The sequence below is a fragment of the Podarcis cretensis genome, assembly GCF_951804945.1.
Source record: "Podarcis cretensis genome assembly, chromosome: 15".
In the NCBI taxonomy this organism is placed as follows: Eukaryota; Metazoa; Chordata; class Lepidosauria; order Squamata; family Lacertidae; genus Podarcis; species Podarcis cretensis.
Genome location: NC_137185.1, coordinates 9407657 through 9435113, shown reverse-complemented (window position 1 = coordinate 9435113; position 27457 = coordinate 9407657). Strand labels below are relative to the sequence as shown.

General features: G+C 45.8%; 1 protein-coding gene across 5 annotated transcripts in view; it reads right to left on the bottom strand.

The window, feature by feature from the left end:
* The window catches only part of RAP1GAP2 (RAP1 GTPase activating protein 2), a 194404-nt gene that overhangs the window by 120673 nt on the left and 46274 nt on the right, over window positions 1-27457 (bottom strand). For 4 of the 5 annotated variants that reach the window (XM_079955552.1, XM_079955559.1, XM_079955553.1 and 1 more), the window contains one exon: window positions 21792-21827. In XM_079955552.1, the coding sequence (XP_079811678.1) occupies window positions 21792-21827 (36 nt within the window). Of the gene's footprint in view, window positions 1-15693; window positions 15742-21791; window positions 21828-27457 lie in introns of those variants that run through there. The other variant, XM_079955560.1, reaches the window with a different exon arrangement.

The following is a 27457-nucleotide window of genomic DNA, read 5'->3' as shown; positions in this document are numbered from 1 at the left end:
CTCTGAACATTGAGGTCCTTTATAGTCTTCACCTTGCTGACACTGCAATGCCAGTTCCAGAGAGCAGTCACAGCAATATTTCCTATGCTCAGAGACACCAGCTACAGTATAAGGTGGTGGTTAAAGTGTTGGACTAGGAGCAGAGAGACTCAGGTTCAAATCCTCACTCAGCCTATAAAGCTCGCTGGGTAACCTGGGACCAGTCGCTATATCTCAGCCTAACTTACCTCCCAAGGTTATTGTAAATGTGAAATGGAAGGGGAGTACTCTGTACACAACCTGTTATAAATGTAGTAATAATAGCGGGTAAAAAGGTAAAGGACCCCTGATGGTTAAGTCCAGTCAAAGGCTACTATGGGGTGTGGCGCTCATCTCAATTTCAGGCTGAGGGAGCCGGCGTTTGTCCACAGACAGCTTTTCAGGTCATGTGGCCAGCATGACTAAACCACTTCTGACGCAACAGGACACCGTGACGGAAACCAGAGCGCACGGAAACGCCGTTTACCTTCCCGCTGCAGTAATATTTGGGGGGCTAAAGTGGTCACAGATATCCTTCATGGTCATCCTCATGGAACCAAGATCCAAATACTTGCTTCACTGTTTGGTTGGACTCAACTGCTTGTCCAACCATCAAAAAAAGTGAGCCTTTGCTTGCAAACACCAATGGGTCGATACCTGAAGAAGCGGCTCCCTTTGCCTTTTGCAGTAGCAAAACTAGGTTGGGCTTCTCTTCTATATAAACTGAGAAGGAAACTGTGTTTTCCTTTATGATTGTTTATTTTTATTGATGCTTCTTAATCGATGCCGTACAGGCTGTAGCCTGCAATTTGCCAGCCTAGCTTTGTTTTGGAAACATTTGTATTATATAATTTGCAGACAAAATTGCAGAACTATTTTGCTTACTCCCTGTACTTATTCTTCAAAAGCTTTTTTTTAAAAAATGAATCGGCAGATATACAGAGAATGGTTCTTGCAACAGCTATTAGCAATGGCAATTAAAAATAGAACCTATGTATTCATAAGCAGTATATCTCGGATTACATAACTGCTGTAAGCAAACAAGGAAACATATTATGCCATCCAGCCATGCCTGTGGAAGTCCAGCAGGCATCTATCTGAACCAGGTGAAATCATAGGATACCTACAGGGCAACAAGTCCCCTTAAGCTGAATGGGATTTACTTCTGAGTAAACATGCTTAGGATGCCAATGCACAGAGCCCTTTAGTCTCAATCAGCACAGCAGTTCTTAGGATTTGGTCCCAGTTTGAGTGGGCCCTGACAGATGCCCAGCACACACAGAGACAAAGGCTCATATGTGTAAGGAAGATAGAGATCATTATGCTAGCATGTAATGGTATGGGTTTGGCAGCAGACACAGAGCTCAGAAGGCATGACTCAAGAGTTCAGGCAAAGTGTTCAAAGCTGAACAGAAGCAAGTAAGACATCCCAATGGTTTCCATGCCCTACCCGCCAAGCTTTCAGAGACTCGCTTATTATGTGAGAAGGTCAAGATTACAAACATGAGATCCTCTGAGGCTGGTGGGTCTTCTCCCATCTGCAGAGGTGGAACCAGGCTCTAGGAGACAATATAGCACCCTTCTGCCCCAGCCCCTGATCAGATGTAGCTGCCGCCACCTCCTCCTGTATCCAGGCTTGCCAACCTAGTCCCTGTGGGGCTCATGACAATGTGTATTATTTTATTAAAACCACCCCAGAGAAACTTCTGTGCTGAGAGGATGGGAATGGAGTAGAAATGAATTAATTACATCTAGACAACATTGGAAGGTGTGTTATGACTTGGTATGAAGTAATATCCTTGAGAAACAGCGTGATGGTAGCATATTTTTCAGGTCATTTTCTTTTCCTCTACAGGAGCAATTGAGTAGTTATTACAAGTGCCTCTTTTTTCAAAACCAGTATTATTTCTCTCTCTAAAACACACACAACCACCACAATGACACTCACAAATGCATTTTCCTTTTGTTCCACATCACTCCATTTCTGTACACACAGACACACATCACATCACCTCATCCCACTCTTCAGATGACTTCATTCTCTCTGAGATAAATATATTTACTGGGGATGGATGAGCCACAGAAAAGAGGGACAGATGGAGAGAGCTTGTTACGTTCCACTAACATTGTGACCCTGAAAGGAGGAGGGGGAATTCTCCGGATGGATTTGTCTCCTGCAAAATCCCCTCTATTTGTCGTATTTACTTCACCTATGAAGGTCTGTCACCTTCAGGGTAATCACAGGCAGGGACCAAAAGTCAGAAGCCATCTATTTATTACTTTTCCCTTTCCATTTTGGAACAGGCAACAAAAACCCTGGCAGCCTCTCAGGCAGCTGGAGGTTGGACTATAGGCACAGGACCACACAGCTAAAAATAAGACAGTAGAAACAGACCCATTGGATCAAGAAAAAGACCTGTCTAGCCAGACATCCTGGAGAGTGAAGTCAAATGGGCTTTAGAAAGCATTGCTAATAAGGCCAGTGGAAGTGATGATATTCCAGCTGAACTATTTAAAATTTTAAAAGATGGTGCTGTTAAGGTGCTACACTCAATATGCCAGCAAATTTGGAAAACTCAGCAGTGGCCAGAGGATTGGAGAAGATCAGTCTACATCCCAATCCCAAAGAAGGGCAGTGCCAAAGAATGCTCCAACTACCGCACAATTGCACTCATTTCACACGCTAGCAAGGTTATGCTTAAAATTCTACAAGGCAGGATTAAGCAGTATGTGGACCAAGAACTCCCAGAAGTGCAAACTGGATTTAGAAGAGGCAGAGGAACCAGGGACCAAATTGCAAACATGCGCTGGATTATGGAGAAAGCTAGAGAGTTCCAGAAAGACATCTACTTCTGCTTCATTGACTATGCAAAAGCCTTTGACTGTGTTGACCACAGCAAACTATGGCAAGTTCTTAAAGAAATGGGAGTCCCTGATCACCTCATCTGTCTCCTGAGAAATCTCTATGTGGGACAAGAAGCTACAGTTAGAACGGGATATGGAACAACTGATTGGTTCAAAATTGGGAAAGGAGTACGGCAAGGCTGTATATTGTCCCCCTGCTTATTTAACTTATATGCAGAATTCATCATGCAAAAGGCTGGGCTGGATGAATCCCAAGCCGGAATTAAGATCGCTGGAAGAAATATCAACAGCCTAAGATATGCAGATGACACAAGCTTGATGGCAGAAAGTGAGGAGGAATTAAAGAACCTTTTAATGAGGGTGAAAGAGGAGAGCGCAAAATATGGTCTGAAGCTCAACATCAAAAAAAACGAAGATCATGGCCACTGGTCCCATCACCTCCTGGCAAATAGAAGGGGAAGAAATGGAGGCTGATACGGAAGGGGGGGCATGTCTTCTTCACCTTCTTCTTCGCTACAATATATCCATTTATTTCCAATTGTCAATGTCAAAAGGGACTAAAATCTATAAAATTCATAGAAACTCAATGTGCCAATTTGCTCAATTTCTCTAGGACTCCATGACACCTCCCCTGTTCTCTATAATCCCTCAAGCAAGGTGTCAAGACCCTAATCCTGTCAAATCACTCTGCCAAGCCTTTCCTCCGGGCAATGCCAGTACATGGACCATTGTCTTCTCATCAGGATGTGCTTATCTGAGCATATCTCCAGCTCTGCATATTCCCCCCTCCCTCCTCCATATGTTAATCCTGTGTAACCCAACCTCTTCTTAATGTATTCATGATGTAACTGGGATGTATTTTGCACTGTATTCTGGGACATGAAGGGAAGTTTCAAAAGTTCATGTCACCCCTTTCTCACTGTTCAATCTTGACTTGAACCTGTTGCGCAATAAACTTGGATCTTCTGCAGCTTGCTCCTGTCTCCGGCTGAGCTCATTTTCCTCTGCAGGGACCCGCGGACTTAGTCCGACGAGCTGGGTGGCAGAGCAGCCTCGTACCCAGATTTTACTGTAACAGAGGCAGTGAGAGATTTTACTTTCTTGGGCTCCATGATCACTGCAGATGGTGACAGCAGTCACGAAATCAAAAGACGCCTGCTCCTTGGGAGAAAGGCAGTGGCAAACCTAGACAGCATCTTAAAAAGCAGAGACATCACCTTACCAACAAAGGTCCGTATAGTTAAAGCCATGGTCTTCCCAGTAGTGATGTATGGAAGTGAGAGCTGGACCATAAAGAAGGCTGATCGCCGAAGAATTGATGCTTTTGAATAATGTGCTGGAGGAGACTCTTGAGAGTCCCATGGACTGCAAGATCAAACGTATCCATTCTGAAGGAAATCAGCCCTGAGTGCTCACTGGAAGGACAGATCGTGAAGCTGAGGCTCCAATACTTTGGCCACCTCATGAGAAGAAAAGACTCCCTGGAAAAGACCCTGATGTTGAGAAAGATGGAGGGCACAAGGAGAAGGGGACGACAGAGGATGAGATGGTTGGACAGTGTTCTCGAAGCTACCAGCATGAGTTTGACCAAACTGCGGGAGGCAGTGGAAGACAGGAGTGCCTGGCGTGCTCTGGTCCATGGGGTCATGAAGAGTCGGTCATGACTAAACAGCAAAGAAACAGACCCATTGGATCAAGAAAAAGACCTATCTAGTCCAATTATGTCACCCTAAAAACATCTGCATGGAGAACCAGTATGGACCACTTGCAGTCTTACACACACAAACATGAATCTCAAAGATAGTTCATGTTCTAGTTTTTGCTTCCTAACAACGTTGGGCATTTGACTGAAGGCCAACCACTGAAAAGAGGTTTGTTATTAACTTCAGACTAGACAGAGGGGGGAGGGAGAGGGAGAAAGGTGCGGGTAAACCACTTTGTCTTCTCAAAGCTAATCACTGGAGTTGCTGTGAAGAAACAATGTTATCTCCGTTGCTGAGCCAACAAACCCATGAACTCTCCCTGACTTATTTCTAGCAGAAAAGATGAAAGCCAAATTTCCCAGTGATGCTTGACCCCTTTGGGGACAGGTGAGTTCATTGTTGCATCAGGAGATGCCACTGTACACATCTCAGACCCCTTAAATCCATGGATTTAAGGTTTTGCACCATTAAGATAAGATTACCAGATGTCCCCGTTTCCCAGGGACAGTCCCCGGATTTACAAATCAGTCCCCATACAAAATCCATTGAAGTTGAAAAGTGTCCCCAGATTCATTGGAAAATATCTGGTAACCTTACATTAAGAAGGACCATTTGATGCTGCTTTATATTGAGACAGACCATAGTTCCCTCTAGCCCAGGGATGCGGAACTTAATGCCCCTCCAGATGATGCTTAATTACAACTACCTGTAGTAGGTCACTTTCATTAGGTAGCCTTTGCTTCTACTCGGGAAACTCTCCAGCACCCAAGGGAGAACCAGCCAGAGAACTCAGAAGCTCCAAATGCTGCAACCTTTCCTCCATCCACTTTGCCATTTTGTGTAGATTAGGAGAAATTTGCACTGAAACCCTGATGAATTTTCATGAGGTATAAAAATAATCACAGACTGATGTGGAAATCAGAAAGGAGAGAAACAGAAATTGACAGAATTGCCCACCCCTAGTCCCAGGGTCCCAGACCCTTCCAGACTTAGACTGCCCTTCCTTCTTGCTCTCCTTGTCAGACCAGAGAAGTTCTGCTCACCATGGAGAGAATAGACAAAGCCACTTAATGGCCAAAACCCACCCTCAAACTCTCCTTGCAGAACCAGCCTTTGCCTTACTCATCCTCAGGGCCTTTTTTCAGCCGGAACTCACTGGAACTCGGTTCTAGCCCCTCTCAGTGGGTTCCAGCACCTGTCAGGTGAGAGCCCTTGCCATTCTAAGAGAGCAAAGGAGGTGTTCGTCGTGAGTTCTGGCACCTCTTTTTCTAGAAAAATAGCACTGTTCAACCTTCTCCTTTCCTTCCCCCTTTCCCTGGCTCCCTCTGAGGCTCAGAGGCTGTCAGTCCCAGTCTGAAATATTGCAGCCTCTCATCTGCCCCACTCTTAATTCAGCTGCAGTCCCATCCTGTCTGATTCCTAGTTGTACTTCTCATGAGCAAGCAGCCACATCCTGCTCACTGAACTCTTTAAACGTGCACCAAAGTTACCTCTCTTTCTCCCCACCTCCCTCCAGGCCACATTAGGGTTTAAAACCCTAATTAAACACTGTGCAAGGCCCCCAATTTGGTCTAAGGGTCCTGACCTGGGTTGGGCTGGCCCTGGTAATCTCAGGTCACATCAGGTGTTGCTCCAAAGCACCAAATTAGGGGGTGTGCACAGCCCTAGTCTCTAGCTCCTGGCTCAGCCCTTTCCCAACAATTGTTCAATTAAAACACATACAATGAATCAACTAAGATTTATTTAATCGGGTGACAGTCCTAACATGGCCACACACAAATGCCTGCCAACCGTTTTATAGCCAATGGATCGATGCAGTTTTGTGTTTTGATAGCACCATCTGGTGGCCAAAGCAATTTTTAAAACATTGCAATGTTCACTTTGGAAAAAGATGCATTTGACCCGGCCTGGGATGAGGGCCCTGGGCCCTCTGTGTGTCATTGGACGCCACTTCCAATCAGACTCAGCCAGCATGGAAAGCTGTCCAATGGGAGTTATAATCTAGAGAGCCACAGGCTCCCCACTTGTGATCTACACCAGTGGTTCCCGAGTAGCCAAGTACCATTGTTGTTGATTAGTCGTTCAGTCATGTCTGACTCTTCGTGACCCCCTGGACCAGAGCACGCCAGTCTTCCACTGCCTCCCACTGTTTGGTCAAACTCATGCTGGTAGCTTCGAGAACACTATCCGACCATCTCGTCCTTTGTCGTCCCCTTCTCCTTGTGCCCTCAATCTTTCCCAACATCGGGGTCTTTTCCAGGGAGTCTTCTCGTGAGGTGGCCAAAGTATCGGAGCCTCAGCTTCACGATCTGTCTTTCCAGTGAGCACTCAGGGCTGATTTCCTTAAGAATGAAGATCTTATTGCAGTCCATGGGGCTCTCAAGTGTCTCCTCCAACACCTAAGTACCATAGACTCCCTGTTTTTCACAAGCCAAGTCACGGACCCTTTACTTTTGAAAATCATGATATCTCTGTGGTAGCTTTTGTTATTTGAATGGTGCCACAGACCCCCCTGGATGGGTTATGCACGACAAACCACCAGTTGAAAACCACTGAGCTACACTATTTAGCAATGCTCCTGGGGGACAAAGAGTGATTTGTTCCTCAAAATATTATGAGCCATTTGTTCACAGATTTAAACCGGAGGGGTGGAGATGGCAGCCATCAGAAGACTTGAATTATTGCTGAAACAAATTAAGCAGATATTATCTTGTGAATCACTAATTCCGTTCCTTGTCTGAATCATCCTCAACCCTCACAGACTTTTCAGTCTCTGCCCTTTCCTTACCTCCATTAACCCCCTCACTCTCCTGGCAAACTTTGATCATCGCCTCTGTTTGCTCCCTTTCAAACACCTCCAGTAAAGGAGAGATCACCAGCCCTTCTAAACAATTGGCTAAATTGGCTACAATGCTGAACGGCTGCTGTCATCAAGAAGTTTTGCTTATCGGAGCAATTGAAATGGACCATCCTGTAACCTACAGCCCTCAGATCTGGTCAGTGGGTCATATGCAATGGTCTCAATCCACTTGCACAAGGACTCAAAGGAATCCAGTGCAACACTTGCACTAGAGCAGCCTTTCTCAACCTGTGGGTCCCCAGATGTTGTTGGACTACAACTCCCATCACCCCTAGCTAGCAAGGCCAGAGCTCAGGGATGTGGGAGTTGTAGTCCAACAATATCTGGGGACCCACAGCTTGAGAACCACTGCACTAGAGGATGGTTGTGCAACAGCTGGTTCTTGCTGTGCTGTCTGTTTCACAGCAATCTTCCGTTCTGCACATCTGCTCTCCCTTGCACAAAAAGCATCGCGGCTGTGAAACAAGCTAAGTGACTTCAACTTAGCACTATGTTGGATAGGGCCTTCTGCCCTTCAGGGATCTGAAGGAGGTTCTCAGTCCCAACTTCCTCCCAATATACAACTTGCCTGGGGCAACTGCAGGAGGTGTGGTTTGTAATTTTGAGTATGTCTGTCTCAAAATCATGGATTTTTGGCATGTATTATCACCGGCACAGGGACACGGGTGGCGCTGTGGGTTAAACCACAGAGCCTAGGACTTGCTGATCAGAAGGTTGGTGGTTCGAATCCCCGCGATGGGGTGAGCTCCCATTGCTCGGTCCCTGCTCCTGCCAACCTGGCAGTTCAAAAGCACGTCAGAGTGCAAGTAGATAAATAGGTACCGTTCCGGCGGGAAGGTAAACGCCGTTTCTGTGCGCTGCTCTGGTTCTCCAGAAGCGGCTTAGTCATGCTGGCCACATGACCCGGAAGCTGTACGTCGGCTCCCTCGGCCAATAAAGCGAGATGAGCACCGCAACCCCAGAGTTGGCCACTACTGGACCTAATGGTCAGGGGTCCCTTTACCTTTTTTATCACCGGCACAGAAATTGAAATGGTCGTTCCTTTAAAGCAGGGGTGGAGAAACTATGGCCCAGCAGAAGTTGGACCACAGTTCCCATCATTTCCAATCATTGGCTGTGCTGGCTGTGGCTGATGGTAAGACACCAGGGTAGCCAGCCCTCACTTGAAAAACATATCAAGTGGCATTTGCTGAATCCCGCTTACTCATGGCTTTGCGATCAACAGGAAGTCCTGGGTCCATTAATTTCATTTGGTCCACTCTAAGTAAAACTTAGTTGAATGCCACGCAATCCATTTTAAGCTGCTAAAGAGGACCTTCTGGCTCATCTCTCATTCAGAAACCTGAATTTTTTAGCCATTCATTATTATATGCCTAGCAACACATTAGTCCTATCAGGAGCTGGATATTTATCTCGAGTCCAAATGAAGAAACCCCACTGAAATAAATAGACATGACTAAGTTAGGTTCATTCATTTCAGTTGGCCTACTCTGAATAGGACTTAGTTAAATGCAACCCCAAAAGTATTTCAGCTAAGGAGGGGGATGTTACTCCCAACTTCTATACTGTATATACATTCATGGTCACCCGCATGACATATGAATTAGCTTAACACTCAGCAAAATGTTTAAAAGAATAATAGATATGTCATGCCAATACCATACATTTAACATATGCTTATACCACTTTCACAGCCATGGAGAATCCTGGGAACTGTGACTTATTAAGCAGGAATTGTAGCTCTGTGACATTGTCAGTGGAAAAGCGGCATGCTCCGCTACCGGGGGCAGAGAGCAGGCAGGGGCATGGCTGGTGTCCCCCGGGGGTGTGGCATGCATCCTGGGGGCGTGACACACGTTCTGGGGGCATGGCGCCCAGCACGTGGGGGGGGGCGTGGCGTGTGTCCGGGGGGGCACCGCGATGGCACCCTACCAGAATAGTGGTGCCGGGGGCTGTCTGCTTCCTCCACACCCCCATTCCTCTGCCAGTGGACATCATCACCCTTAACAAACTAGTTCCCAGAATTCTTTTGGGGAAGCCATGATTGTTAAAGTGGTACATGAGTGCTTTAAATACCGTACATGGTGTGGATATGACAATTAGATAGATGATAGATGATAGATAGATAGATAGATAGATAGATAGATAGATAGATAGATGATAGATAGATAGATAGATAGATATAGATAGATGATAGATAGATAGATGATAGATAGATAGATGATAGATTAGATAGATAGATAGATAGATAGATAGATAGATAGATAGATAGATAGATAGATAGATAGACAGATAGATGATATAGATAGATAGATCGATCAATCTTTGGCCTTTAAAGGCCACATTCCTAGACCCAATTTCCTGAGAGTAAGCCCCACTGAACTCAGCTAACTTAATTTTCACTAGACATGTAGAGAATTGCACTGTAAAAACAGCATTTGAGCACAGAAGCCATACACAACTTCACTTTTTGAAGTTTTGCAAAGCTTTTTTTGCCAAAACGCGCCCTCTTGTGGACTCTGAATGTATCTAACAAGCTTTCAGCAAGTGAGCAGATTCTATTGTTTTTGCTGCAAAGGACTTGTAGCAGCTACCCTCTGTGCAGCCATTATTTCTCAACAAACATGCCCTGGATTATGTTGTAAGGCAGCCTTCACCAACCTGGTGCCCTCGAGATGTTTTGGACTACAACATCCATTGGCTGTGCTAGCAGGGGCTAATGGGAACTGTAGTCCAAAACTGTCTGGAGGGCACCCTGTTGGCGAAAGCTGCTTTAAGGCATGCTTGATTTCAGGCCTGGGAACCTGTGGCCCTGCATATGTGCTAGGACTCCAAATCCCATCATCCCTGACCATTGGCCGTGCTGTATGTGGATGATGGGAGTTAGAGTTTCACATCTGGAGTGTGGGAAATAATCTCTCAGCCTAAATAAAATTTCAAGTATTGCTAGATAAGCAAAGGGTTAAGGCACATGGAGTTCCCCCTGTAAATTCCTAGAGAGGACACTCTGTGAGGTCATATCCCCTGCTCCTCCTGGGGGAAAAGGTAAGGAAAATAATCCTTACTACTTCCTCTCTCCTCAGAGCTCAGTCTCTTTTTCACCATGCTTCTGAGGCAGACAGACATCTGTCTGGTCTCTGCTTCAAGGGGAGACTTCATTTTGAACTGAAATATGCATTTCGTAATCTAGAAGTAGAATTTGCCTGCCTTGCTTTCATTACTGTTACTGTTTGTATCAAGTGTGAGACTTTATCTAAGCAAACACCATTTTTATGCTTAACTTGCAGTCTGATTCTTTTAATTAATAACCTGGATAAATTGCCATAAGGCTACATAGCCCCATCCCAAAGTTTCCACTTTAATGCTGCAAGGGATGGTATTTAAAACTCAGGTGGCGAGGGACGCAGGTGGCGCTGTGGGTTAAAGCCTCAGCGCCTAGGACTTGCCGATCGAAAGGTCGGCGGTTCGAATCCCTGCGGCGGGGTGCGCTCCCGCTGCTCGGTCCCAGCGCCTGCCAACCTAGCAGTTCGAAAGCACCTCCGGGTGCAAGTAGATAAATAGGGACCGCTTACAAGCGGGAAGGTAAACGGCGTTTCCGTGTGCGGCTCTGGCTCGCCAGAGCAGCGATGTCACGCTGGCCACGTGACCCGGAAGTGTCTCCAGACAGCGCTGGCCCCTGGCCTCTTAAGTGAGATGGGCGCACAACCCCAGAGTCTGTCAAGACTGGCCCGTATGGGCAGGGGTACCTTTACCTTTACCTTTAATTGTTTTAAGTTTAAATGTTCTGCTCACATACTTGAGTCATATGGAGGATAAATTGTAAAATATATCCTATCCTGCCTATAAAATCCACCTAACATGGAGGTTGACAGGTTGCCCAGCCTTCCACTATTTAAAAATATTTATATTTCAGCCCTGGGTGAAACTGTTTCTCAGATGAGAAGGAGGAACCATCCTGTGGTACAGAACTTCTGTTACAGGAAATGCAACACGAGATCTAATTTTATACAAAATTATTTCCCAACAAAGGAAGTTATGGGATCCAAAACACCACTCTTTACAGTCAACTTACCTTTGCCACCCAGTGCTCCTACGATGGAGGGCAGAATATTATTAATAAGGCAGTTTGTCTCCCCATTATCTGAGATCAAGTGGGCGGTGACCAGTCAGAGAAGGGGTAAGGAACCTTTTCTGGCTAGCAGGCCAGATCCTTGATCTCCCGCCAATGGAGGACCAAGTTTAACAGGTGGGACCACCCTGCTGTCAACTGCCTGACATCACAGTGACATCAGATGATGCTGTGCTTTGAAGCCCCAACTGCTGGGACTTCCAAGTGTGGTGTTATTTAAAAGCCCTTTTGCAAACAGCCCCACACTGCATTTTGGCTGCATGTGCCTGTTTAACCCAGACCCTCAAAGTGTCCCTATTTTCCAGGGACAGTCCCAGATTTGCAGAATCCACCCCAGTTTCTGATTTGATCCTGGAATGTTCCGCTTTTCCTTAGGACGTCCCTATTTTTATCAGAGAAATGTTGGAGGGTATGGAGTTATGCTACCCCCAATCCAAGGAGATAAGTAACTATATAACCTTTAGAAGACATCAGGAGGCAGCCCTGTATAGGAAAAGGTTTTATTTAATGTTTGATGTTTTATTATGTTTTTATATCTGTTGGAAGCCGCCCATAGTGGCTGGGGCAACTCAGTCAGATGGATGGGGCATAAATAATAAAATTATTGTTATTATTGAATAGAACGTCCCTATTTTCATCGGAGGAATGTTGGAGGGCATGCTTAAACCCCACTTATCAGCTGATGATTAAGGGTTAAATTTTACTCCTTGCCCTAGTGTGCAGAGCCAATGCAGACTTAAGCTCCATCACACCCCAGTTGGAGTGTTGCCAGCTGATTGTCAGGTAGTTGTGGTTCTGGATCACGCAGGCCAAATTTCACCCCATGGTGGGCCAGGATTGGTCTCTGGGCCAGATATCCCCCAGCACTGGAGCAGATAAAATGTCTCTTGCTTGCCTGGGTGGAGAAATGTTTGTGCAGAAACCTCTGGCTTTTGCATGGCTGGAATTCAGCCTACAGGTAAGAATCAAATCTATTTCTGCCTCTGGCTCAGTCTACCACTAATGTTGTCCCCAGAAAGTTGCCTCTGGCAATTCAGCCCCCAGGCCAAAAGAAAATGTGTCGCATCCTTGTTTCACAGGAAGGCGCAGCTGCTTTGAAAGCAGGCCTCCTGTCGCTGAACACCCTGGGTGTGACTTCTCTTTTCACCTGGAGAATAAGCGCTGTGACTTTCTAAACTGAGAGCAGGAAGGGGGCTTGCTGAGAAGCTGCCCCATCCCACTGAACAGCCTCTGGCCCCCAGCCAGCTGGGGCTTGTGGTCTCTGTGGTTGAAATCCAGCCCATGTCAAAAGCAGCTCCTCCAACTGAGGTCAAAAGTGTGAAATGCTGGTTAGCCGTTCCCTTTTGATGGTTTCGGTTCCTGCGCTTTTCTTTCGTTTTCTTTCCTTCTTTGACTCATCAAGCTGTTTCCAGCTCCTCATCCACCTCGGCCACCTAGTCCTCATGGACCTAGTCCTCATGGACCCATCTGCCTCTGAGGTGGGCCACCTGAGCTCCATCACACAGTTTTGGAGGGGATTTTGTACAAACTGTGAGCAAACAGCCCCACCCCCTTGGAAAAGCCACCAAGAATTCCTTCTATCAAAACAAAACTGGACAAACTGCAGCCCTCCAGATGTGGATGGACCCCGACTTGGTCAATTACTGTGGTACCTCGGGTTAAGAACTTAATTCGTTCTGGAGGTCCGTTCTTAACCTGAAACTGTTCTTAATCTGAGGTACCACTTTAGCTAATGGGGCCTCCTGCTGCCACTGTGCTGCCACCGTGCGATTTCTGTTCTCATCCTGAAGCAAAGTTCTTAACTGAGGTACTATTTCTGGCTTAGTGGAGTCTGTAACCTGAAGCATCTGTAACCTGAGGTACCATTGTATTGGGGTGGTGGGGACTGTGGTTCAAGAACCTCAGGAAGACCACAGACCCCTATCCCTGCCCTAGGAACTAGGGCTGGGACATGACCTTTTCCCTACACAAATATCACCAAGAGAAAGGGCGGCTTCCCATAAGGTTGCAAAAACGCTGTCAATTTCACTTCCTCAGTGCAGAGGTTTCCGAGACTTGAGTCTCACCAGTTCCGTGCTTTTTGCCTGGGATTGTGGGTGAGTGCTGCTGCATAATGCTCAAAGAACTGCATGCAGAAGCAGCAAGGAGGAGCCATGAAACGCCACACACACACACACACACACACACACACACACACACACACTTCCACAGCAATTATGGAGAAGTCCACCTGCTGCAGAAGTGAAGCACATAGCTCCCTTACTCCAAGAGTGGCAGTTCGGGTTGCCACCTGTCCTGTATAATAGAGTGGTACCTTGGTTCTCAAACTTAATCTGTTCCAGAAGTCCATTCCAAAACCAAAGCATTCCAAAACCAAGGCTCGCTTTCCCATCAAAAGTAATGCAAAATGGATTCATCCATTCCAGATTTTTAAAAGCAACCCCCAAAACAGCAATTTAACATGAATTTTACTATCTAACGAGACCATTGAACCATAAAATGAAAGCAATAAACAATGTACTGCAGTCACACAATCAATCAATCAGTAGCTGAACTGGGTTCCAAACAGTCGCAAAAACAAAACAAAAAGAGCCGCAAAAGCAGCAACGCAAAATAAATAGCAAAAACAGACAGACCTCAGCGTAACACTCAAAACGGAAATATGGCACTCAAATTGGAAGTGTAACACTCAAAATGGAGCACGCTCAGCTTCTGAAAAAAGTTCATAAACCAGAACACTTACTTCCGGGTTTGCTGTGTTTGGGTTTCAAGTTGTTTGAGTACCAAGGCATTTGAGCACCAAGGTACCACTGTACAAGTTTGTCCTGTATTTCAATGTAAAATGCTTTGTCCATTATTGATACAGTTCTGTCCTGTATTTCAGATCTTCCTTCCTTCCCTCCCTCCCTCCCTCCCTCTCTCTCTTTCTCTCTCTCTCTCTCTCTCTCTCTGGGTGTGTGTGCCAAGTTAGGGATCCTATCCAACTTCATGTGCTTGAAAGGGTGTGTGAAAAGTCATGTATTTAAGCTCTGGGTAGCCAAGCACAGACAGATATATAGATTTGTGTATATGTGTGTGTGAATGTGCATATGTAATAAATTCCAGAGGGCCCATCCTGTTAGGCTGCAAGAGATTGTAATGGATCGCTTTGAAGTCAATTCAGCAGCAGATTGGGGGGGGTTGCCCCCCAACCGCCCCGCCCTGCCCTATCATGAATTTTCTCAGAACAAAGGTGGCAACCCTACAGTTTCACAGACACAAGTCATCCAATACAGGAGACTGGGCCTGGAATCTTCTTCCTACGAAGCCATGCAGAAGAGAGAGAGAGAGAGAGAGATTTGAGAACTTCTCCAATGTGAAGTGAGATCAGAGGGCTTGTTAGTGACACATCTGCCCTCTGCCTCCTTTTTAAAATTAGTTTCTATTAAAGATTGTCATGTTGCAAAACAAGCAAATAAACAAGGGAAAGTACATATAGTGTCTCTTCTTTCTTTCTTTCTTTCTTTCTTTCTTTCTTTCTTTCTTTCTTTCTCTAAACCCTTGTTGGGCATTACAGAAATAGACGATCTTAAGGCATCCATATACAGTCATAACTCGGATCACAGACACGTCAGGTTGTGCATTTTCGGGTTGCACACCGCACCAAACCCAGAAGTACAGGAACGGGTTACTTCCAGGCTTAGGCGCTTGCGCATGCGCATGCGCAGAAGCACTAAACCGCAAGAATGAATAAATAACAGAAAGATGAGTAAACACCCCACAAGCAAATCAGGATGAATGTTCATAGACATATAACTGCCCCGTGAACAAATCAGAATGAATGCACAACGAAGGCCAGATATCATCTAACCTCTGCGTAAGCTTTGTGGAAGCAAATGAGGACGAACGCTCAGTAAACAGAAGAGGTCTATGGTGTGTGACACTCTACCCACTAGTCGACGCTACCTCTTCCAGCATTCCTGGCACCACACTTGTTGAACAGTGGCCTCCTTCGCCACACAAGGAAGCAAAATAGGAAATGGTGCCTAAATATTCAGCAGCGCTTTGTCTTAATGCTTAGGGAGACCCACTTAAGACACAGACAGGAGGGGTGATGGAATGAAATGAAATAGACTTACCAGAGTTCCTTCTGCGATTTTTGAACAATTGAAACAGGGAAACAGAAGAGTTTCTCTCTCTATCAGAAGGCAGGACTATCTCTCTGTTGCTTTCTCCTATCACGCTCCGTATTGTTGTGCTCTTTTGCTCTTAATTTCAAAACCCTCCACAGATGCATTCATGGTTACCATAGGAACTAATGAAAACCAAATTAAACTGTAAAGGGGTGTGTGAAGAGACAGACAAATAAAAATAATAAGACCTCCCAGCTGTGAGTGAATCAACCGAAGAAGCAAAAAAAGGTGATAATTTGCTTGCAGCAGGGCAGGGAGGGAAAGATGGAGAGAGAGAGCAGATATATTATTGGTTATATAGTTCTGTTTTAGGTAGGGTTCTGTCTGGGGAAGTGCAAGGAAGTTGTGTCCCAGTTGTGACTGTGGAATTGACATACCTTCCAAGTGCCCTGGGGGGGGGGGGGACACGGGACATCCCATTTTTTTCTTGCAAGATCTCAGCGGCCATCTTGGGCGCCTCAAACTTTTGCGCTCTCACCCCCCAAAAAGTGCTTTTTTCTGAGCTGCAATCTCGTGCAGTGCATTTTTGGGTTCTGCAAGAGATCTTGGGGGGGTGCAAAAAAAAGTGCTTTTTCGGGACAAGAGCAAAGTGCAGGCCATGTGACTTGCCTGGGAGAATGTCCCAGTTTGGCACTGGAAAAAGTTGGATGGTATGAGTTTATGGCCCCCACTTCCATTCCACCCACAGCTTTAGGGTGGCTGAAATATACTCGGAGTTTCATGCTCTTTATTCAACTCATAGTGGTGAGGAGGAATGGAAGTTCCCCCAGAATATCTGCTTTATATACATTATTTACACAATGGGCCCCATGTGATTGGCTAATTCTGGGATTCACCTGTAGGCCAATCAGGTTGCGGATTCACTTCCACCTGGAGCTGGATTGGGTGGCTCCTGTGGACCAATCAGACTGCTCTAGAACCAATCAGACTGCTGCCTTTTGGATCCTGTTCAACTCAGTACATAACAGTGGCTAAGATCAGCAATTGTTAGATTAGTTGTGCAATAGCCTTCTCTGTCTACAATTCTCAGAGCGGTTTCGCAATGAATTCCTCTTCCCATGGAACTCTGGGAATTGTAGTTTTTGGAGGGGAATAGGTGTCTCCTGACAACTCTCAGCACCCTCGACAAACTATTGTTCCCAGGATTTATGAGGGGGGAGATGACTGTTTAAAGTGGTATTATAGTGCTTTAAACCTGTGGTGCAGATGCGATCTATTTTTGCCTAATAGTGTCTCCAGTCCAGTTGCCCTCACGAAACAACAAAACATTCCTAAGAAGCTGCTGTTAAACTTGTAGTCCCAGGATGGAGAACATCAGATATTGTTGGACTACGACTCCCAGCAGCCACACACTGTATAGGTCAATGGGCAAGGATGATGGGAGTTATGGTCCAGCAAAACCATGAGGCCCACCAGTTCTCTACCTCCTTTATGATAGAGGTTTTTGAGTATGGGGGCAGAATTGAGACATTTCCCTGTCTCATGATTCTACAGATTGCAGTCGCCCCGTGAAATGGATTTACTTTCCCTTCTCTCATGGTCCTAGATCTGGCCATCACCCATTGAAATGGAAAGTTGCCTTATAATAGAACAGCCAGCATGAAATAGGAACTCCTTTAAAGAAAAGAAAAGTCGTACCTAGCCTCTGCTTGGTTATTTTCCTCAGTACCTGACTGCATCTGTGCTAATCTACCAGACAATAGTAAACTTGAACACATCACCTAGGAAACATAGGCAGGTGTCTTATACCATTGGCCCATCTACTTTAGTATTGACCCAGGTTTGGGGCAAACAGGAAATCTCTCCCATCCCTGCCTGGAGATGCTGAGAGTTGAACCTGGAACCTGCAAAGGAGATGCTGTGCTACTGAGCTACACCCCTTCCCCACAGTAGATTTAGGACAGGCTCTGTAGGACTCACTGTCACAAGATTGGCCTGTAGGTTCAGGGCAATCTAGGCACCATGTTAATTGCATCAGTGGCTCTTGAAAAGCAGCCAGTTGAATTTCAAGCTCCAGTTTGCTGGCATCTCTAGTTAAAAAAAACAGGTATTTAGAAGAGAAGAAGAAGAGATTGGATTTGATATCCCGCCTTTCACTCCCTTTAAGGAGTCTCAAAGTGGCTAACATTCTCCTTTCCCTTCCTCCCCCACAACAAACACTCTGTGAGGTGAGTGGGGCTGAGAGACTTCAGAGAAGTGTGACTAGCCCAAGGTCACCCAGCAGCTGCATGTGGAGGAGCAGGGACGCGAACGTGATTCACCAGATTACAAGTCCACCACTCTTAACCACTACACCACACTGGCTCTTTAGGTGAAGCCGGTCAGAGGAAGACAACACTGAGATAGATTGCAAAATAGCTTGACTTAGCAGAAAGCATCTCTCAAACACAACCTTCCCTGCTCCGACCATAAATACAAGTAAAGCCGTCATCAGCGGGGGTGGCAGATGGAAATTGTTTTCAAATTCAAATGGCCCAAGAGAACAACATAGCTCTTTAAAGAAAAAAGAAAAAAGAAAAAAGAAAGTAAGGGCTGTGATTGAGAGGGACGGCGTGGAGCAATAGCCCCAAGCCAGGAATGTTATTGCTTTTTTGTTCATTGACTCATCCAGGATGTGACGAAACCAATCTCGACGCAGGAATCGCAGGAGGCATCAGACAGCGTTGCCAGCCTGTGCGTCAGCTTAATGAGGAAGAGATGACAGTCTGTCAAACTGTCACACAGAGGGCAAATATTGTTCTTGGAGAACCGAAGCATCAAGCACTGTGCGGGGAGATCATAAAGAAACGGTTGACAGGACATCGATGGCAATCGACTAGATGGTGGAGGGGAAAGATGTAGCTCTGCGGATGTTGCTGAACTCATTCCCATCATCTCTGAACGTTTGGCCATAGCTGTAGCCCAACAAGATCCGGAGGCTCACAGATCCATCACTGGATGGAGAACAGGCACGAGAAGCAAGCAGGCGGAGGTTCTGACTTGCGCCCAACAGCATGTGTTGTTGTTTTATTAGAAGAATTTCATTTATAGAAAGATAGAGCGGCAAACGAAAAAGAGTGAGTGAGAATGAAAAAGAGGGGGGAAATACTTTTACACTTCCATGCATTAGTAAACAGATATGCATAAGTTTCTTATCCTAATACACACATGTGATGTCATGTGCGCATTGCACACTGTGCGTAAGACGTCACATCGTTGGGAGGATGCTGAGCACAGAACCCATGGCTTCAATGGCCAGCGGCTCCTCCTCTCTTGCGCTCAGAAGGAGACAGCCACTGAAGCCATGCTGCACTCGGCTCCTCCATCCCATCAACATTGAGGGGGCCCAAGACGCCTTCACCCTATAGAGTTGGTGCCAGTGCAACCAGCCCAGGTACTGACAGCTGGGGATATTTGGGCATCACAGAACCAGACAAACTCAACTTTCCACAACCCGAAGAGCTCCAGGTATCCTTGGACTACAGCTCCCATCATCCCTGTGCAACGACCATTGTGGCTGTAGCTCATGGGAGTTTGAGTCTTAACAACGTCAGGAAGGGACCTGGTTGGGAAAGGGTGGTCTACCTTGGTGCAGAAATTAATGGAACAAATTGCTACAACAGGGGGTTGGGAAATGCTCTCTAGGTGTGTTCTGCTTTGCAGAGGACAGTCCTCTGTGTGAAAGGCTGCTCGGTCAAACTCCACCATCACACACACACACAGACCACTTGAGAATTGCTGAGAGCCCTGGAGTACCGATCAATGATTTTTCTGCTGGTTGCTTGGCAATTCTAATACGCTATGCTAGATGTCGTGGTCCTGAATGAAGCTGTTCCACGGACCAGGCTTTCGGAACCTCTGTTCAAGAGCGTTCCTTTCTTGTTCCCACAAAGCGAAAACTGTATGATTCCTACAGTCTACTGCCCAAGCCTCACTTCAAACAGAAAAGGGCTGAATTGGATATAATTGTTCAGAACATGAATCACCTCGGCCTTCGGAAGGGGGCTGCAGGAGGTGGAGGGTGGAGAGAGAAATAACCAGGCGTACCGAGATTAAAAATAGTGCAGCGGCAGAAATGAAAACAAAACAGGGGCAGAAGGCAGCATTCCGGTTTCCCCTTCCCCGCTTGGAGTTGCCAGGAGCTGGCAGCTTCTATGGCTACAAGGAGAAGATGCATTTGGTCCATGGCAAAAGCAATTTCTCCTTCCCAGGTCTACATAGGAAGCTGCCTTATACAGAGTCAGTCTCACCCATCCATCTAACTCGTTATTGTTAACACTGATTGGCAGTGATTGTGCATGGTTTCCAGATAGGGAGTCTTTCCCAGCCCTACCTTGTGATGTGACCAGGGATTGAACCTGGGACCCTCTGCATGCAAAGCAGGTTCTCTAACCACTAAGCTACACCACCCTTCCCATCCAGAATCATGTTCTCTCGCCTCAATCCTCCCTGTGGCTCAGAGGAAGCATCATCTGGAGAGGGGTTGTCTCCGATTTCAAGACCTTCCAGGCCAAAGGATGGAGCTTTACCCAACTCATCAGACAACAAGGGCAGCCCAGGATGCAATCCTCACCACCCCAAAGCCATAGAAGTCAACGGATGCAAAATCAAGCAATAGCTGAACGAGAGCTCCTCAGGATGGAGGCATGTTAACGGCAGGTCCAGACCAGCCAGATTTCAGTAGACATCTCCCGGAATGAGTTCCAGTAATCACCTGTGCTGATGAACTGTCCAGGGTCCTGAAAGACCATGTTTTTTGCCTTCACTGATCCTAATCAGCCTACTACCCTGACCCTGCCCTATCAGAAGTGACTCTGCCATAAGAACGCCAGAAGAGCTCTGCTGGATCAGGCCAGAGGCCCATCTAGTCCAAGACTCTGCTCTCACAGTGGCCAACCAGAAATGAAACTGGAGAGGGGGAAGACTGCAAGCAGGTCCTGTGCACAGCAACACTCTTCTCACTTGCAGATCCAGAACCTCGCTGCCTCTGACAGTGGAAGGGAAAAATTGCCATTGTGGCTACTGGCCATTATAGTCCATGAACTTGCATTTCTAAACCCTCTTTTAAAGCCAGCCAAGCCATCTTGAACACTGCTGCTCTTTGTGAGTTTCCCAGAGGGCATCTGGTTGGACGCTGTGAGAATAGGATGCTGGACCTTTAGTCTGATACTTAAAGGGGATTTGGCCATCACACACACATGCAAAATGGCTCTAAGGAAAATCATGCTCCCAAATTCCACCCTTGGAGCTAGGAACCTTGTTTGCCAATGGTTTTCCATTGTTTCGGACAAGGGACCGTCCCAGCTCCCCTTGGAGATGTAGCGCATTGACCCTGGGACCTTCTGCATACAAAGGAGATGTTTTACCCCTGAGCTATAGCCCTTTCCCTGAGCTACTTTGTGTCTATCAAGGACATTGTTGAAAGCACTAGTGGCCGTTCACTTCCTTGGGCAAATAGCAGGTAGAGATGTCTGAGAATTCCAGTGAAAATGGAAAATGGAATAGAAATTGCTGCCTTTCGCGTGTGAATCTGTGGTCAGAAATGAAAACCAGTGTTGTTGTTTTCCCATTGTTCTGACATTTCCTTCACATCGAAATGAACTTAAGTAACGTAAATAGTTAACTCTTCAACTTGTGTTGAAGAGCAGACAGCTAAGCAAATAACATAGTATTTGGTAGACACTGAACTGGAATGGATGGAGCAGCGATTGTAAGGAATACAGGTTGGAATGGAAAGAGCTGCCTCCTTACAACTGTCCCGCCCCCTCCAATTTCATTTCGGTTGGTTTTTATATATATAAACAAAGACAAAAGAAAGTAAGGCACAACCGACCGAGTAACATCCAGCCAGCTATTTCACTGGGACCACTTATATAATGCTTCCATCAAGTCCAAGAACATAAGATCACCCGCTGTTTTCCAGCTTTGCAAGCATATCAAAGAAGAAAGAGAAGCATGCCTTGTAGGAAAGAGCCCATCATAAGCCTCCCAGAAAACTTATTATCACATGGGATGCCAACCAAGCAGGGTAAAGAATGAATTAGATAAAATAATCAATTACTCACTTGATCTTCAGGCTTGCAAGCATGGTTTTGTCAATCCTGTAAAAGATGAGGGGTGGGAGGGAGAGAATGTTAAGCAGATTGTTCTTCTTGTTACTTTTATTGGTAAGATACCCCTCATTTCCTGCATTTTTGGCCGAAAAGCAGGCCCCGTGGTGTGTATTCCGACAACACACCTACAAGGGCAGGAAATGGGGATGGGTCCTCAATTCATCATCCTAAAAATAAAATAAAATAAAATCAAGATTTGAGGGTTGTTTAAAGATCCAGTTTCTAGTTCATAGAAGCAATGGGATATGAATGAAAAATATGGGAAGAACTGAAAGCAACCATCTCGCAAGCTTGATATTCGGAAGCAATGGATAGGATTTCCGAGGGTGCAGAAAGCAAGGCTTTAATGCCCTATACAGTCTTTTCCCCCCCACCTACTCATGACTACAGGAGTGAACATTAACGATGCCCCAAAGGTAGGGTGGCCACCCAGTTTTCAAAAATCTTAAATCAATAGGGGTGAAATCCTGCCTGGGTGTAAATCTCATTTAAATTCTGTGCTTACTTCAAAGGAAGCATCTATAGGATTGCATTGTTGCAGAGTGCCCCCCACAGTTGTTTACTCAGAAAGCTATCCCATAATATTCAACTCCCAGTGGCTGAGTGTGTGTGTGTGTGTGTGTGTGTGTGTAGGTGTAGGTGTAGGACTGCAGTCTTAAATTAGTTAACACAGAATATAGGGATGTGGGTGGCGCTGTGGGTTAAACTACAGAGTCTAGGACTTGCCGATCAGAAGGTCGGTGGTTCGAATCCCCGCGACGGGGTGAGCTCCCATTGCTCAGTCCCTGCTCCTGCCAACCTAGCAGTTCGAAAGCACGTCAATGTGCAAGTAGACGGCGGGAAGGTAAACGGGGTTTCCGTGCGCTGCTCTGGTTCTCCAGAAGCGGCTTAGTCCTGCTGGCCACATGACCCGGAAGCTGTACGCCGGCTCCCTCGGCCAATAAAGCGAGATGAGCGCCCCAACCCCAGAGTCGGCCATGACTGGACCTAATGGTCAGAGGTCCCTTTACCTTTACCTTTACCTTTATAGGTGAATAGAAAGAAAACATTCTGGGGCAACCCAGTCAGATGGGCAAGTTATAATTGTTGTTGCTGCTGCTGCTGCTGCTGCTGCTGCTGCTGCTACTAGGGTAAGGAAACCTGTGGCCCTCCAAATGTTGCTGGACTCAATCCCATCATCACTGACCATAGGCTTTGCTGGCTGGGGATGATGGGAATTGGAATCCAGTAACCTCTGCTAAGCCACAGGTAGGTTTGGGGGAGAAAATCAGTCCAGTTCACATTTCAAGCCAAAACTACCAAATCTGCACTTTCCAAACAGCTGTCCTTCAAACTTCGGAATCTCTGAATTTCATAATGCCGTTCTCCAGCCAATTAACGCATACAAAAAATGCATATACTGGGGTATAAAGTGTGCCTATAAATGCATATATCTGTGCAAAATAGCAACATGCTGTATAGCAGGGAACACTGCTTCGCCCCAAAGAAAAGTGTATGTTAGGCAAAATGGAATACCTGCATGTGTTGATTAGTAGCAATGTGCACTAGAGTATTGATGATTTTTCATGAGGACTTCTTTTTAAGGGGGGGCACACAGACTGGTGTGGAAATGTGAAGAAGTAGACTTAAGGTTGGAGAGAATAGTAATAGATAGATTGTCTCATCCAGCCCAGTTTCTCCAGCCCATTTTAGATATTGTGTTGCATGTCTCCTAGCAGCGAGATATGAGAGGCCTTTGCTTTCCTATGTGAGAAATAAAGCAGAAGGCCTCTGAGGTTTTTTGTGTTTTTTTCAAAAAACCATACCTGTGGGTGGTTGGCTCTGAGTCCTTGTATTAAAATAGTTTTTTAAAAATCTGCTCCTCCAATAAATTGGCAGCACCTTTTACTCAAAGCTGTTGTTTTTTTACACAAACACATAAACACAAAAATAAAAATGATCTAACCAGGCTGCAATGATGTTCCTGGCTCCTTTGAGACCCATTTAAGATGGACACCTTCCCTACATTTTGTTGTAACATATTGCATTATTTCGCTATGCACCATTGCTGGTTTTCCTGGTTTTTAAAATGGCTTTCGAGACTGTGTGTGTCTGTGTGTGCATGGTGAGAGAATCCTTGTTGGATGAACCTTTTTATAGATGAAAATGAGCTCTGGGAGTTGTAGAGAGAACAAGGCTGTTGCCCTCCTTATGAAACGAAGAAGCAAATGAAAGATTTATCGTGCAGAATTACAGTTTAGTTTTCACAGCAATGGACCTGTGGGTTGGCGGGTGGGGATATCTGCTACCAGTTGCCATTTCTTCACCCGAGAAAACCTAGATCACCCACAGGAAGCCAGAGTTTCACTCTGACCAAGCTGATGGGAAGGGAGGGGTTGTTTTTCAACAACAGCCCTGACGGAGGTGGCCTGCAAATGCACAAAGTCTTTTGCAGGTGGCCTAGAAGAGTCACATTAAGACCATACTTAAGGCCATACATTTAAAGCCACTTTAAACAGCTATGGTTTCCCCACCAAAGAATTATGGGAACTGCCACATGTTAAAGGTGCTAAGGGTTGTGAGGAGGCCCCCATCGTTCAGCCCGGACACTGAGGTCCAGTGCCGAGGGCCTTCTGGTGGTTCCCTCATTGCGAGAAGTGAGGTTACAGGGAACCACACAGAGGGCCTTCTCGGTAGTGGCACCCGCCCTGTGGAACACCCTCCCTTCAGATGTGAAGGAAATAAGCAGCTATCCTATCTTTAAAAGACATCTGAAGACAGCCCTGTTCAGGGAAGTTTTTAATATTTAATGCTGTACTGTTTTTAACATTTGATTGGGAGCCGCCCAAAGTGGCTGGGGAGACTCAGCCAGATGGGCGGGGTATAAATAAATTATTATTATTATTATTATTATTATTATTATTATTATTATTATTCCTGCCACAGACCTATACAATTCCCAGAGTTCCCTAGGAAGAGGTTAAACCGCTCTGAGAATTGTAGCTTGGGAGGATGGCAAAGGACAGCTGAATGCTATTTTCCGTATTGGTTCAAGAAGCGCAGATCAAGTAGTTTCTCGTAAAAATGCAAGCAAAACTGAATCCTTCTCCAATGAGGCTGAATGCAGGAAGATCCCAGAGAGAGAAGTCACTTCGTCATAACTTAAACTAAGGAATTTGCTGCACTACCACAAGATGCAGCAATGGGCACCGACATGGATAGCTTTAAAAGATGAGTAGGCAAATGTATGGATGATAAGACTATCTATGTCTGCTTGCCACAATGACTATGTAGTAGCTCCACTACCAGAGACAGCATGTCTTCAAGCACCAGTTTCTGGGGAGCATGGATGGGGAGCGGGGTTACTCACCCGGAGTCTTCTCCCAGGCATCTATTTGTGAGAAAAGTATGCTGGGTTATATCTAGCAGGGCTTTTGATTTGACCCAGAAGAACTCTTGGCATTGTCCTTATGGGGGCTACGTAGAACAAAGAGCCAACTCTAGTGTATGGGCCAGTGAGCTTCATCACTGGTGGTTGGTTCCCGTTGGGATTGGTAGGTTGGGAGGCAGGGAGGCCAACAGTAGGTGGCACCAGAGACAATGGCAAGCACAGCCAACTCATTGTCCCCACCCTCCTCCTCCATGCTGGGGTTTACAAAGGCAACACTGAGACTTAAGGAGGAGAGAAATGACCGGGCTGGTTGGAAGTAAGGAGGTGGGCAGATAGGGGTAGCTAAGCACCTCCACTGCCTTGTGCATTCCCTGTCCTGTGCAGGCCCAGAAATCAATGCTAAAAGCACTGAATTTCTCACGGTAATGGGTGTGACCAACCACTCCACCCAGACAAAAGCACATTTAGCAAGATAGCCAAGATAAGAGCTGTTCTGCCAACCGCTTCCTTTTCAGTAAACACACAGAGACAGACTTTCCTGTACTTGAACTCAGCACTCGAGAATACTGTGCATTTGCAGCCAACCCGCTGATTCATAGGTCTGAGCTACTCTGGCGCAAGTTCCCATGCTGATGGTTGCTTTTTTTCACTCGTCCCCTCCCCTTAATTTAGTGACTGTTCATTTTATATATTTCTAGGTCATCTATTAATGCAAAAGCATTCTCAAGGCAGCTTACATGCAAAAGATAAAATACAAGATAAAGGACTGCAGTGGTGGAGTGGTCTTTTTTCTTTTTTCTTTTTTTTTTATCATGACTACTAAACAGCCAGCCTGAAATACGAACCGCTTCAAAGAAAAGGAAAGACGTATCCAGACCCGGCTTGATCATTTTCTTCATTCTCTAACTTTCTCTGTGCTAATCTTTCAGACAATAGTAAAACTCAGACACATCACCTAGGAAACATAGACATCTGCCTTATCCTGAGTCAGACCATTGGTCCATGGAGCTCAATACTGTCTACACTGACTGGTAGCAGATCTGCAGAATTTCTGACAGGCTCTTCTCACAGCTCTAGATAGCAACTCCAGAGATTGAACTTTTGCATGCAAAGAAATTGATGACATGGTTTGTAGCCAACATGCAAGAAAGTAGTGGTGATCTTCTATGTTCAATGGCAAATGGGTGGGCCGGCACCAATGGTGGAAGGGGCTTAAGTCACTGTGAGCAAGGCCCTTTTCTGTCTCTGTCTCTTTCTCTGTGTCCCTATAGTTCCTTCTCCTTTTTCCCCAACACGAAATTTTAGGAACATGGAATCAGGTTCTCCCCTTTTTAATAGCATTACAAGATGGAGGCATGACAGGTCAAGGGTTGTAACCAATGCTAGTCCTACTCATTGAAGCACATGGGCATGGCCAACTTGACTCCATTAATTTCACTTGGTCTACTCTGAGTAAAACTTCATTGGCTATGACCCTAGGCCTGTTGTCCAAAGACAAGCACACTGAAAGCACAGTGGCTTGAGGTGTATCTGTGATCAAAACTTGCAAGTTTTGCATTTAAAAATGGTGAATGCCCAAGAAAGGTAATTCAAGCTCCTGAGCATTTTGTTTCCTTGGGCAATGAAGTGTCTCAGCTCCATGGCAGAGCATGTCCCTTAGGGGGAAAGGTCACATGTTCAATTAGGGACAGGCAAATCTGCCAGTTTGGGGATTTCTCCATTACACATTTTCACAACCGTATGTTCATTTCATCAAAGCTCCATATCAGTTTGTGAATTATTATTATTATTATTTCAAGTCCTCCTGGAAACCCATCAGCATTTGAGTGCAAATCCCTCCTAAAGCAACACATTTCTGTCTGCAGTTTTGCCTAACGTGCACTTTTTTTGCATAGCAGATTTCCCTAACAGAATGCCTTCTTTGTGTGTTATTTTCATGAACTCCTCCACTGCATCGCCTTGCACACTTTCCCCTGGTGTATGCATTCACTTGGGCTGAGAACTGCAGTGCAAAATTGAGAGAAATGAGAATGTTGAAGGGCAGGCGTGTTTCCGGTGTTGTTCTGGAATGTGAGAATCAGGTAGGTTCGCATTTAAAAGCAAGCAGAATCAAATTCCTCACCCATCCTCAAGTTCATCTCCCGACATCTCCAGGCAGAGCTAGAGAAAGGACTCCCCGCGGAGGACCTTAAGGTCTACAAATAACAACACTTTGGAGGTCCCGAGCCTCAAGGTAGTTAGACTGGTC